Below are 20299 nucleotides of genomic sequence, written 5' to 3'. Positions count from 1 at the left end.
AACGAGCTCAACATCGTGGTCACATACGCCGGGAAATCCGACCCCTCCAGCCCCTCCACCAGGCCCAGGATCCTCAGATTCTTTCGCCTCGTGCGAACGTCCAGCTCCTCCAAGCGGTCCTGCCATTTTTATTTTTATACATTTAGATTACCCAATTATTTTTTCCAATTAAGGGGCAATTTAGCGTGTCCAATCCACCTACTCTGCACATTTTTGGGTTGTGGGGGCGAAACCCACGCAGACACGGGGAGAATGTGCAAACTCCACATGGACAGTGACCCAGAGCCGGGATCGAACCTGGGACCTCGGCGCCGTGAGGCGGTTGTGCTAACCACTAGGCCACCGTGCTGCCCATCCTGCCACTTTTTATGAAGTGTCTCGTGCAACTCCACTTTCCCAACGAGGACCACGGCCTCCTCCTCTCTTTCAACGGCCTGCCGCTGCAACTCCCGAATAGACTCCTCCTGTGCCGCCTGGGTCCCAAGCAGCTTGGTCGTAGTTGCATTCATGGAGTCCAGCAGTTCAGCCTTCAGCTCAGCAAAACAACGTAGGAGCGAGGCCTGTTGCTCCTGCGCCCACTTCCACCAGTCCTCGGGTGTTGCGCCGGCCGCCATTTTGTTTTTCTTCTCCCGTTTTATTGGGGGCATTACTGCAGCCTTTTTCACCATATAATGTGGGGCAAGTTCTTCCAGGCACCTTCCCCTACCAGGATGCGTAGAAACAGCGCCGTTTGGGGCCCTCAAAACGGCCCAAAGGTCCCTAAATAGCAGGAATGCCGGCCGCCATTTTGTTTTTCTTCCCCCGTTTTTTTGGGGGAGTTACTGCAGCCTTTTTCTTCTTCCCCCTCCGGGTGAGCACCATATAGTGTGGGGCAAGTTCTTCCAGGCACCTTCCCCCACCGGGATGCGTAGAAACAGCGCCATTTGGGGCCCTCGAAACGGCCCAAAAGTCCCTAAATAGCGGGAGCTGCCGAACGTGCGGCTTAGCTCCGCATAGCCGCAACCGGAAGTCACATGTTGGAGAAGTTGATGGGGGCTGAGGCTTTCCCTCGGCCCCTGGAAGTGGATAGAGCGCAGAGAGCCCTCGCGAAGAAATCCCGAACAAACGAGCCGCCGAGGACAATGGTGGTACGTGTGCACCGGTTCCTGGATACAGAACACATTCTGCGGTGGGCCAAAAAAGAGCGGAGCAGCAGGTGGGAGAATTGTGAGCTGCACATTTATCAAGACCTGGGCGCGGATTTGGCCAAGAGGCGAGCTGGGTCCAATCAGGCAAAATTGGCCCTCTTTAAGAAGGGGGTGAAGTTCGGGATGCTGTATCCAGCGCATCTGTGGATCACATATGAGGACCAGGTATTCTACTTTGAAACACCGGACAATGCATTGACTTTCATCAGGGAAAAAAGACTGGATGTGAACTATACACTGGAGCACTGGGGAGAGTATTGTAATGGTGATTTGTTGATAATCACTTTTGTGCTGGTTTGAATAAGTAGTGTTATGTGCAATATGGCACTGTTTTGAGGTCTAAATGTAACTGTTTTACTGGGAGCTGGATGGAGGGGGAGGGGATTCTGTGGTGCTTTCCCACTGTTTATTTTTGCTTGTTTACTGGGGAATGTGATGCTTTGAATATGTATGTCCAAGTGGGGGGTGAGAACAATGGGGAGACAGTCAGTTTGTAGCCATGGGCAGGAGCTATCAGGTCAGCAGGCTCACGGAATAACAGTGGGGGGGCGAGCAGGTGATGAGCTGGAGCTTGATATGGGGGCTTGGGTTTCTGGTGCTGTTACCAGGGGGGAGGGGGGGAAAGCTGCTCTGCTGACAGGAGAGGAACCGCTACTAGGGGACAAGCAGAATGTTAGGGCACCAGCTTAGAAAAAGGGAGCCGGCCAGGGAGATAGGGAGAGTAAAGAGTAGAGATGGGATCAAGGTCATGAATCCAGTGGGTGTGAATGAGGTGTTCAAAGACTTTTACAGCAAATATGAGTCGGAGCCCCCGGTTCGGGTGGAGGAGATGAGGCAGTTCTTGGGTCAGTGGAGGTTCCCGAGGCTAGATGAGAATGTGATGGAAGGGCTGGGAGCCACAATTGAAATTGAAGAAATAATCAAGGAGCTGGAGGACATGCAGTCGGGCAAGGCCCCGGGGCCTGACGGCGACCCGGTGGAATTCTACAAGACGTTTTCAGAGATATTGAGCCCACTGCTGGTGAGGACATTTAATGAAGCAAGAGAGAAGGGAGTCCTCCCCCCAACAATGTCGCAGGCCTTGATTACATTGATCCTGAAACGGAAGGAGGTTTGGAGCAATGCGGGTCATACAGGCCAATTTCTCTACCGAATGTGGACGTCAAACTACTGGCGAAGATATTGGCCACAAGGAAAGAGGATTGAGTCCTGGGGGTGATAGGGGAAGGCCACACAGGGTTTGCAAAGGGCAAACAACTCACGGCCAATGTACGAAGGCTTCTAAATGTTATTATGATGCCCTCAGAAGGAGGGGAGAAGGAGGTGGTGGTCGTGATGGATTCGGAGAAGGCTTTTGATCAGGTGGAGTGGGATTACCTGTGGTTTGGGTTTGGTGTGGGCTTCATTGACTGGGTGCGGTTGCTCTATCAGGCACCAGTAGCTAGGGTGCGTACAAACCGGTCGGGGTCGGGTTATTTTAAACTACACTGAGGGACCAGTGTAGTTTAAAATGATGCACCATTTAATTAAGCCAAGTTCAATAAACATCAACTTTTTAAATTGTTCTTTAAGCCTGTGGGGAACACAAAAACAGACTGTAAAAGCTCCTATAGGTATGTGAAGAGAAATAGATGGGTAAAGACAAATGCAGTCAGAAACAGGAGAATTTATAATGGGAACAAAGAAATGCCTGAGCAATTAAATACATACTTTGGGTCTGTCTTCACAAAAGAAGACACAAATAACATACAAGAAATGTTGGAGAATACAGGGCTTAGTGAGAGGGAGGAACTGAAAGAAATTTGTATTAGTAGAGAAAAGGTGTTGGGGAAATTGATGTGATCGAAGGCTGATAAATCCCCAGGGCCTGATCATCTACATCCCAGAGTAGTTAAGCAAGTGGCTCGGGAAATAGTGGATGCATTGGTGGTCACCTTCCAAGGATGTAATCCAGAGTCCAGATTGGAGGGTAGCTAATGTAACCCACTATTTAAAAAGGGAAGTAGAGAGGACTTCTGGTGGCAACCATGGAGGAGTAGGTCACGCATTCAATAGCTCCCGCCTGAAACGGACTTTCGGACCTTTTTTCCCCTGACCTTTCTCAGACTTTATGGAATAGATCGGTGAATTGGATAATATTAAGAAGGATTCCCTCTCCGACGTATGGCTAATTGGACTAGAAGTGGCCGTGTGAAAAGACTCAGCCCTGATAGAGTGAACCAGTCGGAGCTGGTATCGTGGCGCAGCTTGGCGGAGGGTCAGGACCAGGGAGCAGGTGGCTCAAAGGTCTAAGGAGCAGCAGATGAAGTTCTTTCAGGACTGTTTTCGCTGAGCTGAAAAAGGAAACGTTGGACCCAATCAAGGCTGCAATCAAGCAAGTGGTTTTGAACCAGGCTGCCCAAGGGAAAGCGATACAAGAAATTGAGCTGAAGTTGTCCAGCCAGGACGATCTAACCGTGCTGGAACACAAGGTGGAGGTGTTGGATGAGCGCAACAAGACAATGCAGAAGTTGGAGGACCTGGAGAACAGGTCCAGGAGGCAGAACTTAAGGATCATTGGCCTCCCCGAAGGAACTGAGGGGTCGAATGCGGGAGCATTTGTGGCGAGTATTCTGGAGACACTGATGGGGCCCGGGTACTTTTCTCGGCCCCTGGAAGTGGACAGAGCGCATTGAGCCCTCGCAAGGAAGCCTAAGGCGAACAACCCGCCGAGGGCCATGGTGGTGCGATTCCACCGTTTTTCGGATAAAGAACTTGTCTTGCGGTGGCCGCGGAATGAGTGAACAGCAGATGGGAGAACAGCGAGGTGCGCATCTACCAGGACCTGGGAGCGGAGTTGGCCAAGAGATGTGCTGAGGTTAACCGGGTGAAGACGATCCTCTTCAAAAAGGGGGTGAAATTCGGGATGCTGTATCCAGCGCGGTTGTGGGTTATGCACGAAGACCAGCTCTTTTACTTTGAGGCACCGGACGATGTATGGTCTTTTATCAAGGAAAAGAAGTTGGAAGCATGTTAAAGGACACAAGTCTTGAAGGAGTTATGTGGTGGCGGTTTGTAATTCTTGTATCGGTTCAAAGAAGACCTTATGGAGCTCTGGGTTAAGTACTGGGCTGGGGTGAAGGGTGCTTTGTTTTTGCAGAGATTGGATGCGGAGATGGGCCCCGATTCTGTGGAAGTTTGGGTCTGGTTTCAAGCGATTGTTTCTGCATTGGTTTAGGTTAATTTCTTTTACTTGAGGTTGTTTACTTACTGGGGACTGCGATGTTTTTAAATGGTTTACGCATGACGGGAGAGGGGTTCGAGGGGAGCCAGACTTTTTGGCACCAAGGGGTGCTGTCGGGGTCAGCATGCGTCAGCTGACTGTCAGAAGTGTGGTGGGGGTGCACATGTGCTAAGATGGTGCTTGACCAGGGGGATTAGGTTTCGGGGGCTGGTGTGAGAGGGGGGGGCTGCTTCACTGACAGAGGGGGGGGGGGGGGGGGGGGGGGAGAAACTATTATCGGGGAACAAAAGGGAGGCCAGGGTCGGTTGCTGCTTGTGGGGGAGCTCGGGGGGGCCTCTGGGCTGGCCAAAAAATGTTATGGCTAGTCAGCAGGGGAGGGGTTGTGGTGGTAGCCCCCCATCCAGGCTGGTTACGTGGAATGGGAGGGGTTTGAATGGGCTGGTCAAAAGGGCTCGCGTTTTCGTGCATTTAAAGGAGTTGAGGGCAGACGTAGCAATGCTTCAGGATACACATCTAAAGATTATTGATCAGACGAGATTGAGAAAGGGGTGGGGTGGTCAGGTGTTTCACTCTGGGCTGGACTCAAAGACTAGGGGGGTAGAGATATTGATCAGCAAGCGGGTGGCCTTTGAGACTGGAAGAATTGTGGCAGATAAGGGGGGTAGATATATTATGGCGAGTGGGAAGCTGGAGGGTGTACGGGTGGTGCTTGTAAACGTATACGCTCCAAACTGGGACGATGTGGGTTTTATGAGACAGGTGTTAGGCAAGAGCCTAGACCTAGAGTCTCATGGCTTGATCATTTGGGGGCGACGGCTCTGGGGCTGGAAGGTTACCAGGTAGAATTTTATAAGAAGTTCTCAGAGGTGTTGTGCCCACTGCTGATAAGGACCTTTAATGAGACTAAAGAGAGGGGACTCCTCCCCCCAACCATGTCACAGACCTCGATTTCGCTCATCCTTAAACGAGAAAAAGACACGGAGCAACGTGGGTCATATAGGCCAATCTCGCTTTTGAATGTAGATGCCAAGCTGCTGGCTAAGATTTTGGCCACTAGGATAGAAGACTGTGTCCCGGGGGTGTTAGGGGAGGACCAAACTGGATTCGTTAAGGGTAGACAGCTCAAAGCTAACGTTCGGAGGCTTTTGAAGTAATTATAATGCTCTCAGAAGGAGAGGCGGAGGTGGTGGTTGCGACGGACGCGGAGAAGGCTTTTGATCGTGTGGAGTGGGAGTATCTTTGGGAGACGTTGGGAAGGCTTGGGTTTGATGAGGGCTTCATCGACTAGGTGAGATTGCTCTACCAAGTGCCAGTAGCGAGTGTGTGCACAAACCGGCTGAGGTCGGGGTACTCTAAGCTACACTGAGGGACGAGGCAGGGGTGCCCCCTCTCCCCGTTGCTGTTATTTAGGAGTCTGGTGACGGTGGGGAAGAAGCTGTTTTTGAGTCTGTTCATGCGTGTTCTGACTTCTGTATCTCTTGCCCGATGGAAGAAGTTGGAAAAGTGAGTAAGCCGGGCAGGAGGGATCCTTGATTATACTGCCCGCTTTCCCCAGGCAGCGGGAGGTGTAGATGGAGTGCATGGATGGGAGGCAGGTTTGTGTGATGGACTGGGCGGTATTCACGACTCTCTGAAGTTTCTTGCGGTCCTGGTCCGAGCAGTTGCCATACCAGGCTGTGATGCAGCCCGATAGGATACTTTCTATGGTGCATCTGCAAAAGTTGGTACGGGTTAATGTGGACATGCCGAATTTCCTTAGTTTCCTGAGGAAATATAGGCGCTGTTGTGCTTTCTTGGTGATAGCGTCGATGTGAGTGGTCCAGGACAGATTTTTGGTGATGAGCACCCCTAGGAATTTGAAACTGCTAACCATCTCCACCTCGGCCCCGTTGATGCTGACAGGGGTGTGTACAGTACTTTGCTTCCTGAAGTCAATGACCAGCTCTTTAGTTTTGCTAAAGAGGAGGAGGAGGTATAAGAAGGTGGAGGGTGCGTCAGTCTGGACGATTTGCAATAACCACACGTTTGCGCTGGGCAGGATAGATGGCAGGTTCCGAAATTGCAAGAGAGCAGGAATTAGATGGATGGGAAATCTATTCATAGACGGGAGCTTTCCCAGTCTTAAGGCGCTGGAGAACAATTTCAAGCTGCCGCCGGGGAATGGTTTCAGATATTTATAAGTCCTGGACTTTGAGGAAACAGGTGTTGGCTTTTTAAAAAAAGGGAAGTAGAAAGAAAATAGACAATTATAGACCAGTCAGTCTGACATCAGTATTGGGGAAAATTCTAGAGTCCATTATAAAAGATTTAATAGCAGAGAATTTGAAGAAGTGTGGCAGAATCAGCATGGTTTTACAGAAGGCTTGACAAATCTACTGGAATTCTTCAAGGGTGTAACTAGCAGAGTTAGTAAAGGAAAATCAGTGAATGTGGTTTATTTGGACTTGCAGTCGACGAAGTCCCACATAAGAGATTAGCATGTAAAATTAAAGCGCATGGGACCGAGATGGATAGAAAACTGGTTGGCATACAGAAAACAAACAGTAGGAATAAACTGGTCGCTTTCCGAATGGCAGGCAGCGAATAGTGGGATACCGCAGAGATCAGTGCGGGACCCCAGCTATTCTATGTATATTAATAATTTAGATGATGGAACTAAATGTAATATCTCCAAATTTTCAAAGCTGGGTGGTAGGGTGGGCTTTGAGGAGGATGCAGAGATGCTTCAGTGTGATTTGGACAAGTTGATGATTGGGAAGTTGCAGTTATGTGGATAAATGTGTTACCCACTTTGGTAGCTTAAACAGGAAGGCAGATCATCTGAATGACTATAAATGGGGGATGAAGGTGCATCGAGACCTGTGTGTACTCGTACACTAGTCGCTGAAGGTATGCATGCAGGTGCAGTAGGCGGTAAAGGCAGCAAATGGTATGTTGTCCTTTGCAGGTGCAAGGATTCAAGTACAGGAGCAGGGATGTCTTGCTGCGATTATACAGTTCCTTGGAGAGACCACACCTGGAATAATGTGTGCAGTTTTGTTCTCCTTATCTGAGGAAGGAGGTTCTTGCTATAGAGGGAATGCAGCAAAGGTTTACCAGACTGATTCCTGGGGTGACACGAGGAAAAATTTGAGTTAGGATTACATTCGCTGGAGTTCAGAAGTATGAGGGAGGGCGTCTCATCAAAACCTATAAAATTCTAACAGGACGAAATAGGAAAGATGCAAAAAGGAAGTTCACAATGGCGGCGGCGGGGGGGGGGGGGGGGGGGGCACCATTTAGGACTGAGATGAGGAGAAATTGCTTCACCCAGAGAATGGTGAGCCTGTGGAGTATTCACTACCACAGAAATAGTTGTGGCCAAAGCATTTATGTTTTCAAGAAGAAATTAGATGCAACTCTTTGGGGGAACGGGATTAAAGGATATGGGGGAGGAAGGTGGGAACAGACTGTTGAGTTGGATGATCAGCCATCATCATAATGAAAGGCACAGCAGGCTTGAAAGGCCAAGTAGCCTTCTCCTGTTCCTATTTTTCTATGTTTACATGCTTTAGGTAATACCCATTAGACTTAACAAGAATAAACGGTGACTTTATTGAAACAGAAGATCCCAAGAGAAGTTGATATGGTGGATGTGGAGAGGATATTTCACCTTGTGGGGGGAAATCTAGAACAAGGGGACACAATTGAAAAAAAATCACAGGTCTCCCATTTTAAACAGATGAAGAGAAACCTTTTTCTCAGAGGAATTCTCTTCCCCAGAGTGCAGTGGAGGCAGGATCAAAGACTATGGTTACAGTTGAGATAGGCAAGGGGGTCTAGGATCATGCAGGGCAGACCATAATCTTAATGATCAACCATGATCTTAATGAATGGCAGACGGGTGTGCTCCTTTTTCTAGTTTGCTTGGTTGTTGGGACTTACCTGATCTCAAACTCTGTTACACAGGAGTGGGGAAAGGTCATTCTTGAAGGGATCGTGTTCCAAGACAACACTAGATGTATAAGCACCACATGCCTTGACTATATTCACAACAATCGCAAATATTTATGTCTCCTTGGTTGCCTGTACAAAGGCATATCCTCCAGCTCAAGACAGCCAGTGATACCAATCTCTTCTGAGGCAATATTAAAATCACCAGAGGCTGGGTGGCAATAGCACGATTATATTGATACACCTCAATTATCCTTCATGACTTGCAATTTTCAAAGTCCAGTGCAGGCATGAAACTAGGTTAGAGAAGACAACAGACCTCAAGCAACCATCAAGACCATCTAAAATCCAAGACGCGTGCACTGAACATGAATCCACTTGCTCGAGGCAAGAGACTCGCAACAGCGCTAAACACTATGCCACCCTCATTATCCAACGGGGAGGCAATTGCGCAGTGAAATTGATGCTGGATTAGTAATCCAGAGACCCAGGCTAATGCTCTGGGGACGTGGCTTCAAATCCCACATGGGGCCAAGGGAACACTGCAGGGAGCAGCCAAATGTAATTTTAGCCGATGAAGCATATTATTTCATTGCAGATTAAGTCGATCCGTGATGTTACCAAAAATTCCATTAAATAGCAATAAATTTAAGCTATAATGCCAATCAGAAACCAATAGCAGCAATATCACACAATTTCAGTTATATATTCCAATTTCTACGTTCTGTGGAGGTTTATGGAGAACGGGTAGGACGGTGGAGTTAAGGCCAGTATGAGATCAGCCCTGATCAAATGGCGAAGCAGACTCGATTGTCCTAAAGGCCTAATCCTGCTCCTATATCTTATGTTCTCCAACCAACCTTGAAGCAAGTTACAGTTAATGTCACTAACTCTCACTATTACCTCTTTGAGGGGATCACCACGGGCCATTTGATCTTGGAGCTCCTTTTGCAGCTCCTTCCGTGCACCAAGAGATTGCTGGTTGCGGACAAAGTCTGCGAGTTCCTTCAGGCCTGCATCAGTGAAGTACTTGACAAAGTGATCATAACTCTGTTTATTAGCTGGGAACAATTCCTGCAAAAGATTTAGAAAACAATTTTATAACAAACTGTGTTGCAAAAGATATTTTCGGGGGGGGGGTGTCCCATACGTGCACGTGACTGAAATGAGAATTCTGCTCTCCAGCAGCAATACCAGTTTTAAAGGAAAAGATCAGCATCGCTCCTCCCATTAAAAATGACAAAATGGCACTGCCAAACTTTTGTAATTACTACTGGGTGGCTCATATAGCAATGATTAGGAAGTGGGTTGGGGGGGGGAGAGAGAGAGAGTAGGAGCGAATGCAGACAGTGTCATGTAAAGACAACTTTGGGAGCACTGATAACGGCACTCATGTTCTCGCTGGCCCAATACTCCACAAGCCTGGTGGCAGTGGCAGCTCTAAGAATCGGGGGGCAGTGGAGGAGATACGAGAGTGGAGGGAGCATCGGTTTGGACCCCGATTTATAATAACCATAGGTTTGTACTGGATAGGCTGGATTGTGGGTTGCGGAGATGGCAAAGGGCAGGAATTAGGAGGATGGGGGGGGATCTATTTATAGATGCGCGCTCAGAGTCTCTAAGTACTGGAAAGGGCTGGTTCAGGGGAGGGGTGTGGTGGTGGTGGGGGGGCCACCGGGTTTCGCTTTACACAGATATGACTTGCTCTTGTATATCTCAGACCTGTTGGAGGGGATGGGGGGAGGTTATGGGGAATTTGGTAATTTTTTGGGGTATAAATTGAACATGGGGAAGAGAGACATGTTTGGGATCCAGGCAAGAGGGCAGGAGAAGAGACTGGGAGAGCTGCCGTTTCGAATGGTAGGAAGGAGCTTTCAATATTTGGGAATCTAGGTGGCTCGGGAATGGTAAGCACTGCACAAGTTAAACCTGTCCCGGCTCGTGGAACAAACAAAGGAGGATTGGGACATGCTCCCGCTATCACTGGCGGGGAGAGTACAGACTGTGAAAATGACGGTCCTCCCTAGATTTCTGTTTGTCTTTCAGTGCCTCCCCATCTTCATCCCGAGGGCCTTTTTAAAAATGGGTGAATAAGGTTATTTCGGGCTTTGTGTTGGCGGGTAAAACTCTTTGGGTGAAGAAAGTGCTGCTGGAGCGCAGTTTTGGAAAAGGGGGGGGGCTCCTGAGAATTTGGGGGCAGTGGAGGAGATACAAGAGAGTGGAGGGAGCATCGGTTTGGACCCCAATTTGTAATAACCGGGTTTGTACCGGGTAGGTTGGATGGTGGGTTCAGGAGTTGGCAGAGGGCAGGAATTAGGAGTATGGGGGAACCGATTTTTAGATGGGAGCTTCCCTAGCTTGAAATCCTTGAAGGATAAATTTGAATTGCCAGCAAGGAACGGGTTTAGGTATCTGCAGGTACGAGACTTCTTGAGAAGGCAGGTTCCGGCCTTCCCGTTGCTGCTGCCACAGCGGATACAGGACAGAGTGGTCTCCAGAACATGGGTGGGAGAGGGGGAAGGCATCAGATATCTACCAGGAACTTTTGGAATCGGAGGAAACTCCGGTGGAGGAGCTCACGGGCAAGTGGGAAGACGAGCTAGGGGGAGTGATAGAGGCGGGTCTGTGGGCGGATGCCCTAATCAGGGTTAATACATCCTCATCATGTGCCAGGCTTAGCCTGATACAGTTCAAGGTAGTCCACCAGCACACATGACAGTGGCCGGATGAGCAAGTTTTTTGGGGGCAGAGGATAGGTGTGCGAGGTGCGTGGTAAGTCCAGCAAATCATGTCCACATGTTTTGAGCATGCCCGAAGCTTAGAGGGTTTTACCAGGGTTTTACTAGGGTGACCCTCTTAATGCGAACTTTATTTTCTCGAGACTGAGAAGCCCAGCCATGTCACTAACCCAGGTCTCTACACTGGGGGGCTTAGAGTCCCTCCACATCAATAAGATGTGTCTCCGGGCTACCAGGGTGGCAAAGGCCAAAACGTCGGCCTCTTTCGCCCCCCGGACTCCCGGATTTTCCAACCATCCAAAGATCGCCACCTCTGGACTCGGCACCACCCGTGTTTTGAGTGCCGTGGACATCACCCTAGCGAAACACTGCAAGTGGAATGCCAAAGGGCTCTTATTTTAGGGTTGGGGTGTGTGAAGATTGTGATGGGGTGGAAATGTTTATTGTGCCATGTTTATGTCGTGTTATTGATATTATTATAAAAATTGCAAATACCCGTATAAAATTATTTTAAAGGGCAGCACGGTGGCCTAGTGGTTAGCACAACCGCCTCACGGCTCTGAGGTCCCAGGTTCGATCCCGGCTCTGGGTCACTGTCCGTGTGGAGTTTGCACATTCTCCCCGTGTCTGCGTGGGTTTCGCCCCCACAACCCAAAAAATGTGCAGAGTAGGTGGATTGGCCACGCTAAATTGCCCCTTAATTGGAAAAAATAATTGGGTAATCTAAATTTATTTTTTAAAAAATAAAATAATAAAAAAAAATTATTTTAAAAAAGAATGACAAATTGATCAGACTTGGAAGTATTCGTTACACAACAGAACATGTATATATAGTTATCCCTTAATTGGAAAAAAATAATTGGACACTCTAAATTTTAAAAGAAAGACTCTTGGGGAGGTCAGCAAGGTTCCGTAGCTGAAAAAGTTTGGGAAACCTCTCGACCATACCTACTGGGCACAATCAATACACAATCTACAAACTAGACATTTAACTCAATTATGCAAATCTAAAACACCAGGTTCTCCTGATCATCTGTCGTAATTCTCAGACATCCGTGCAAAATGGCACTCTCTGGGGTCTCTCAAGTCAACAAGAAAACAATGGGAAAACAAAGAAATTCTATTCTATAGAGGTTTGTACCCAGTGAAGAATCCGGCAAGCATCAAGCCAGGAGTCAAAGTGGCTAAAAAAATGAATGGAAATTTTCCTAGTCACATTTGCTTCAACCTGAATACTGAAATAGTAAGTACCGCACAATAAACACTGACTGAAACCATAAAGATTTTCATCCACTTGCCAACCCAAATTCTAGAGAACTCTATTTTTCCAGGGAGATTAAAATCAATTATCTAAAAACTGCTAGAAGTGCACCGGGGGGGGCTGGATGGAGTTTTTTGGGGTGGCGAGCTGGGATCGAGCAGTTTGGGCACTTGTTTATCGATGGGGGCTTTCCATGTTGGGAGGAATTGGAAGAGGACCTTGAGCTGCCTGGTGGGAATGGATTCTGCAACTTGCAGGCAAGGGACTTTGAGCGGAGGCAGGTTTCGACCTTTCCCCACCCACCGCCCTAGGGGGTCCAGGACAAGGTAGTGTCGAAAACGGGAGCGGGGGGAGGGAAGGTCTCGGAAATTTATAAAGTGTTCATGGTAGGTTGCCCGATAGGGGAGGTGAAGTGAAAGTGGGGAGGAATAACTGGGCAGGGAATTAGAGGCGGGGTTGTGGGAAGATGCCCTCAGTAGTCAACCCGTCCTCATCATGTGCCAGGCTTAGACTGATACAATTCGAGGCGGTCCACATGACGTATATGACCGTGGCCCGAATGAGCAGGTTCTTTGAAGGGGTGGCAAACAGGTGTGGATGGTGTGCGAGTGGGCCCGCAAACCATGTCCATAGGTTTTGGGCATGTCCGAGGTTTAGGGGATTTGCTGATGTCATGTCAAAGATATTGAAGGTACAGGTTCAGAGACTTTTGGTGTGTTGGAAGACCAGAGAGTCCAGGGGCCGAGAGAAGCTGATGTTTTGGCCTTTGCCTCTCTGGTAGCCCAGAGACGGATCTTATTGGTGTGGAAGGACTCAGAGGTATGGGTTTGTGACATGGCCAGGTTTAAGTGGCTTGAGAAGATCAAGTTCAGCCTGAGGGGCTTTGATGCGAGGGTGCACCTGGAGGTGGGTGTTTATTGACTTGGAGAGAATTAAGCTGTCAGCTGAGAGTGGCGGAGGGGGAATAAAAGGAAAGAGGGAAGCATGGGAGGTTGGATGAGGTGGGAAATGGTTAGTCGGAAATGGGGAATTGTGTGTGTTGGCTGGGTGGGTATTATTTACTTTGTTGTTTTTCCTCAAAAATTGTTGAAAATATATATGCCTTTATAAAAATATAAATTTATAACTTAGATAAACAATTTAATAGTAAATATAAATTTTCTCAAGTGGTTTTGCTCTCTTAAGGGTGTATCGGGAGCGAAAATCATTGGTACAGTTGTCATTTCCAGTTTGGATGATTTGAACAAAAAATCAACGTACAATGGCATGATGTGAAACTTTAATTTACCAACTTGAACATGTGGTTTTCCACAGGAAAGTGTTACGCATTTCTCAACTTCAATTGATTGTCATTTTTTTAACGCTCACCAGTAATCTATTGTCCATATTGAACTTTCGAAGGCCCCCAGCAACAGCATTGATGTCCTTTTCAGATATCCAAGATTTGAATAGTTTTACAGCAAATCCTGCTGAAACACCTGAAACAAAACCAAGATTAGACACAAAGCAGACAAAAGCCCCGACTGATCCACTGCTAGACATGATGCAATCACGTCCACCATCAATCCATATCAAAATATGTTGTTATTACTGTAATCCATGTTATTTTATAAACCTCATTATGCCTCATCCTTCTTACATAAAGTAGATCCAGGATCTAGAGCTAAGAGACGAGGTGTCACTATGGTCACCCTTATCTGTACCACAATTTGCAGTGACCAAACAGAACATTACTCAAAACGCAGATAAATCACTTACACAGCCTGGAATTTCTCAATATCTTTTAGTTAAAATTAACTGAATTCTAGGGCAGCACGGTGGCCTAGTGGTTAGCACAGCTGCCTCACGGCGCTGAGGTCCCAGGTTCGATCCCGGCTCTGGGTCACTGTCCGTGTGGAGTTTGCACATTCTCCCCGTGTCTGCGTGGGGTTCGCCCCCACAACCCAAAAATGTGCAGATAGGTGGATTGGCCATGCTAAATTGCCCCTTAATTGGAAAAAATAATTGGGTAATCTAAATTTATTTTTAAAAAATTTTTTTTTTTAAAAATAGAAATTAACTGAATTCTAGCAACATTCATCAAAAATAAAAGCACCCACAAGCTTTTTATTTTATTTATTCTTGTATGCAATATGGGTGCCGCTGGCAAAGTCAGCATTGTTGCCAGTCTCTAATTGCCTTTGAATAGAGTGTTTTTTGCGGCCATTCAAGAGGGGCATTAAGAGTCAATCACATTAGGTGGATCTAGAGTCACATGTAGGTCAGTCCAGGTCAGGATAAGATTTTTTCTCCTAAAGTTCATTCGTGAACCAGATGGATTTTTACAACAGTCAATGTTAGTAATGATAACCATGAATCATCGGTGAATAGCAGCGTAAGTGAATCAATGCATGAAAAATAAACTAAGACGTAACAAGCAATGTGGATAATGGGGATCCTGCAGATGTTGTAGGCGTTTGAAAAGGTGCCGCACAGAAGAAGGATAATACAAAAGGTGAGGGGGCAGCACGGTGGCACAGTGATTAGCATTGCTGCCTCACGGCGCCGAGGTCCCAGGTTCGATCCCGGCTCTGGGTCACTGTCCGTGTGGAGTTTGCACATTCTCCCCGTGTTTGCGTGGGTTTCACCCCCACAACCCAAAGATGTACACGGCAGGTCAATTGGCCATGTTAAATTGTCCCTTTTTTTTTTAAATTTAGATTAGCCAATTATTTTTTATTTTTTTTTTTTTTAATTAAGGGGCAATTTAGCGTGGCCAATCCACCTACTCCGCACATTTTTGGGTTGTGGGGGCGAAACCCACGCAGACACGGGGAGAATGTGCAAACTCCACACGGACAGTGACCCAGAGCCGGGATCGAACCTGGGACCTCAGCGCCGTGAGGCGGTTATGCTAACCACTAGGCCACCGTGCTGCCCTATGTTAAATTGTCCCTTAATTGGGAAAAATGAATTGGGTACTCTAAATTTTTTATTTTTTTTTAAATACACAAGGTTAGATCACAAGGAGTTAGGGATAATTTATTAGCTTGGACAGAAGACTGGCTGACGGACAGGAAATGTAATTTGGGAGAAATGGGTCTTTTTCTGCATACAAGATGTAATTAGTGGGGTGCCATAGTGTTCTGTCCATGGGCCCCAACTATTTACAATCTATATTAACGACTAGGATACAGGGATAGAAAGTTCTACAGGAAAATTTGCAGACAACACAAAAATAGGTGGGACAGTAAGTTGCAATGAGGAAATAAGAACCTTACAAATGGATATAGACAGGTTAGGAGAATGGGCCAAAATATGGCAGATCGGGTTTAATGTGCAAAAGCGAGGTCATGCATTTTGGACAGCAAATTAGAATTAACAATGCTAAAGGAAACATTCAGCCCATCAAGTGTGCATCAGCTCACGCCTCCACCTCATTCCCGCAACCCCACCCAACCTTTTGGACAATATGGGAAAGTTTAGCATGGCCAATGCACCTAACCTGCACATCTTTGGACTGTGGGAGGAAACCAGAACACCCGGAGAAAACCCAAGCAGACATGAGGAGAAAGCGCAAACTCCAGAGAGACAATCACTCGAGGTCGGAATTGAACCCGGCTCCCTGGAGCTGTGAGGCAGCAGCGCTAACCACTGTGCCACCCATCTCTAAATAATCTAATTGGGGAGACACTTCGGGATGCTCTGGTGCAGAGGATCTGGGTGTCCTCGTGCATGAGTCACAGAAAACTAGCATACCGGTACAGCAAGTAATAATGAAAGCAAATGGAATGTTGGCATCGAGAGCTAAAGGAACAGAGCATAAAGGTAAGAAAGTGTTGCTGCAACTGTACAAGGCATTGGTGAGACTGCACCTGGAGTATTGTGCACAGTTTTGGTCCCCTTATTTGAGGAAAGATGTAGTGGCAATAGAGGCAGTTCAGGGAAGGTTCACTAGATTGATTCTATAGATGATGGGATTTGTTGTATGAAGAAAGGTTGAGCAGTTTAGGCCTATAGCCTCTAGAGTTTAGAAGAATGAGAGGAAATCAAATTGAGGTACACAAGATGATAAACGGTATAAATAAAGTAGACGTGGAGCGGATGCTTCCTCTGTGGGGCATTCTATAAAAAGAGGTAATAGTCTCAGGATAAGGGGTAGCAAATTTAAAACAGAGACGAGGAGAAACTACTTCTCCCAAAGGGTTGTGAATCTGTGGAATTTGTACAGTGAGTAAATTTGAGGAGTTAGACAGATTTATAATTGGTAATGAGTCGAAGGGTTATGGAGAACGAGCAGGACGGCAAACTTGAGGCCATGACGAGATCAGCCATGATCGTATTGAATGATGGGGCAGGCTTGAGGGGCTAAAATTGCCTGCTCCTAGTTCTGATATTCTAAGAAAGAATTATTCTGTCGATTTCACCATCCAGCTATTGGTCTGTAGCCCTGTAGTGATTTCTTGATTAATATGGAGATCAGGGGTTATAGGGAGAAGGCTGGAGAATGGGGATGAGGAATATATCAGCCACCATCGAATGACAGAGCAGACTCAATAGGCCGAATGGCCTAATTCTGCTCTTATATCTTATGACATTGAATATGATTTGGACATAGGAATCAAACACCTCAGACTAAGATTTATGACAAGGCAACTGAATGAATGTAGAATTTACCTTCCTTGACCAAGTTCTCATTGAAGAGGCTGCTCAGAATAGAGGATGATAATGTTCCATTGCCTAACAAAATCCCAGTCAACATGGCTAGCTTGGTTCGTTCAGATTCTGTAAAACCCTTCAGGAACAACAGCAGCTGCAACAAACCAGTGGTGATCAATATTAGTCTCTTATCCATCAGTTTTCAGGAAATATTTAATATTGCAAACATAATTGGCACAAGTTCCTTAAAAAATATATATATTTGCTCATGCAGGTCAGTTTGATCAATTGCTCTGGTTATAAAGGTAGAGCAATTATGTGCACAAATACCAATAATGAATTAGAGCTATAAAAAATTTCATCAATTACTGATTCCACATTGCAAAGCATAGATTTGCTGTTTGAAGTTCTATTATTGGTAGCAAAAAAGTTTTTTAAATATTTCAATAAGTGGCTAAGATAATCACTTGAATTAGCTCAGACCTTTTTTATTTCCTCTTCGAATCCTCTCTCCAGATATTTGTAACGCCTGATCAGCTTATTAAACACCTGCAATGCAAAATTTTAGTGTCACTAAATATCCTTCAGCAAGTGGCTGAAAGCTACAGCAAAAAGTGAATACCAGCAGATAGAAAAAGGAATGCTCAGCAATTCATCCTTTGGCTTGCCTCATTATAAAGATCCTTGCAACTACACTGAAAATTCAGCCACAATGAAATACAAGCAGTCTCACACATGATGAAACACGTTTAACTGTTAGGAGTCCAGCTTTCGAAAGGCAAGATATTTCCAACTCCAAAGTTTTGTTATTGGTTTCAGAACTCAAACTATTCATGTTTATATTATCCAGGCAAAACATGTGTTAATTTCAGGGTTGCTGTTATGGGACAGGCCCAAATCACTCAGTTTTCTACAACCTCAACCATTTTAACGTAGGAAACATCAGCAGCTCATCATTCAAAAACAGATTGCAACAGGTTAATTTGTCGCGGGTTTAAAGCAGTTAACAAAACTCCAACATTTGAACAAGTTGTGCATTGACTACACATTAATGTTTATGTCTGGTTCCACAAAGTACAACATAGGAACAAAGCACTCCCTTAAAAATAGTATTTTCACATTTTCTCTGTATGTGCGCGAGTCTTACCCCCCACAATCTTTTTTTTAATATAAAGTGTTTTAGTTTAGAAGTCTCATACAATTTGGAAGAGTGCAATGCAAAACATTCCCATTTGACAAATAATCAGCATTTGTCCAGACAGAGGCGCAAGAAATACTACTTGCCGGTCTGTCAAAAATTGACATGTTTAATGTTCTTGTGTATGGCATTTTATCTCCATGCAAATCAGCTCATGTTACATGGATTCGCAGTGCTTGCTGGTTCACCTTATTGCTTCACTTTAAAACACAAGAGTGGCTGCAGAATTCCCACTATCGTGGCATCCTACCCCATCATGTTAACTACTATTTTAACAAAACATAAGAACTAGGAGCAGGAGTCGGCCACCTGGCCCTTCGAGCCTGCGCCGCCATTCAATGAGATCATGGCTGATCTTTTGTGGACTTAGCTCCACTTTCCCACCCGAACACCATAACACTTTATTCTTCAAAAAACCATCTATCTTTATCTTGAAAATATTTAATGAAGGAGCGTCAACTGCTTCACTGGGCAGGGAATTCCATAGATTCACAACCCCTTGGGTGAAGAAGCTCCTCCTAAGATCAGTCCTAAATCTACTTCCCCTTATTTTGAGGCTATGCCCCCTAGTTCTGCTTTCACCCGCCAGTGGAAAAACTTTCCCGCATCTATCCTAACCCGTCATAATTTTATGTTTCTATAAGATATCTGGCATCCTTCTAAATTCCATCTCGTACAGTCCCAGTCTACTCAAACCTCTCCTCGTAATCCAACCCCCTCAATTCTGGGATTAACCTAGTGAATCTAGGAGCATTTTGGGAGTATTTAGTAATGGTATCTAAATATACTTTGGCCACAGTACCATCATTTCATGCTGCAAAACTCCCAATAGATACTACATTTGAACAAAATCTAGTAACATACCGTGCTAAGATAGTGTACAGTGAACACCATTTTTATATTCAGCTGGAGCTACAAGACTAATCCAGTGAAGCTCAAATGCACAAACTATACAAAACATTGTTTAAAACACTTGCATTGGCTGAATATTTCCTTTATTCTTCCTTATTAAGCCAGCAATGAGATTAGTTGGACCACTATATTTTATACATCAACTTAATTCTAGCAGGGCAGCGTTCAATCCCGGCCTGGGGGCGTTGTCCGTGTGGAGTTTGCATATTCTCCCAGTGTCTGCTCGGGCCTCACCCCCACAACCCAAAAGATGTGCAGGTTAGGTGGATTGGCCATGTTAAATTGCCCCTTAATTGGGAAAAACAGAATTGGTACTTATGTATCTTTAAAAACTTAATTCTAGCAAACTTATCAACTATCGGGTATGGTGCACAATTTGTATGACAAAATATAAGCCAGAAGGAAATTGTCTTTACAGTTGCAGTATAGAATTTAGTGAGACAAAGAATTTGTAGAGGTGAGGAGAAATGTTATTTTAATATTTTAGAGGATCATTGTGTAGCCATCTAAAATAGACACCAGTATACAAAATGGAGAACTGCAAAGACTGCAGGGAAAAACGGACATAGTCCAGGACAAACAGCTTGCAGAAGCTTTCAACAGTGAGACACTCGTAAAAACCGGTTTCCCCACAGCTGCAGAGTCCAGGCAGCGCTGTTAATGGGAAAACGATCTGCATACTAATGAGGTGATACCGGGACAGTCCCAGATACAATAGATACATTTAAGTATCGATTGATACTTTTCTATAGCTACCCAGCCAGGATGGCGCCAGAGAAACCAGAACAATGAGCCCTAGGAACCACCCCAGCCATCGAGAAACGACCCCAGGATAGAGGGGTTCGAATCATATCGATTGGGAAAGACCCAATCGATCCCCAGCAGGTGAGAGAGCCCGCCCCAAGGGGCACGGACCTCTGGGGACCTATAAAAAGAAGGTCCCGCATATGGTTCTGCCTGTTGCATCCCGACTCCGGCCTCCGACTCCAGCCTCCAGATCCTGTCTTTCATCACCGGCCATTGAGCAACAGCCATCTATCAGTAAGTGCCAAAACGACGATCGCTACGTGACCCAGGCATTGCTTGTACTCTTGCCGACTATTAGCGAACAGAAGTTGCAGACCAGAAAGGAACAAAGGCCTTGTCCCCTGACCTTGCTTGTTCCTACTTAGATAAGTATTAGTCTTTTAGCGTGTGCATGAGTATTTA

General features: G+C 46.1%; 1 protein-coding gene across 2 annotated transcripts in view; it reads right to left on the bottom strand.

Moving 5' to 3' along the window:
• LOC119960260 (basic leucine zipper and W2 domain-containing protein 1) overlaps positions 1–20299 on the bottom strand; it is a 73996-nt gene that overhangs the window by 30554 nt on the left and 23143 nt on the right. The window contains exons 5-8 of one of the 2 annotated variants that reach the window (XM_038788009.1): positions 17464–17529; positions 16999–17134; positions 13711–13820; positions 9247–9417 (exon numbers count right to left, since the gene is read on the bottom strand). In XM_038788009.1, coding sequence (XP_038643937.1) covers positions 9247–9417; positions 13711–13820; positions 16999–17134; positions 17464–17529 — 483 coding nt within the window. Of the gene's footprint in view, positions 1–9246; positions 9418–13710; positions 13821–16998; positions 17137–17463; positions 17530–20299 lie in introns of both variants that reach the window. The other variant, XM_038788017.1, reaches the window with a different exon arrangement.

The sequence above is a fragment of the Scyliorhinus canicula genome, chromosome 2 (genome assembly GCF_902713615.1).
Source record: "Scyliorhinus canicula chromosome 2, sScyCan1.1, whole genome shotgun sequence".
NCBI lineage: Eukaryota > Metazoa > Chordata > Chondrichthyes > Carcharhiniformes > Scyliorhinidae > Scyliorhinus > Scyliorhinus canicula.
This window is presented reverse-complemented; position numbering and strand designations above follow the sequence as displayed.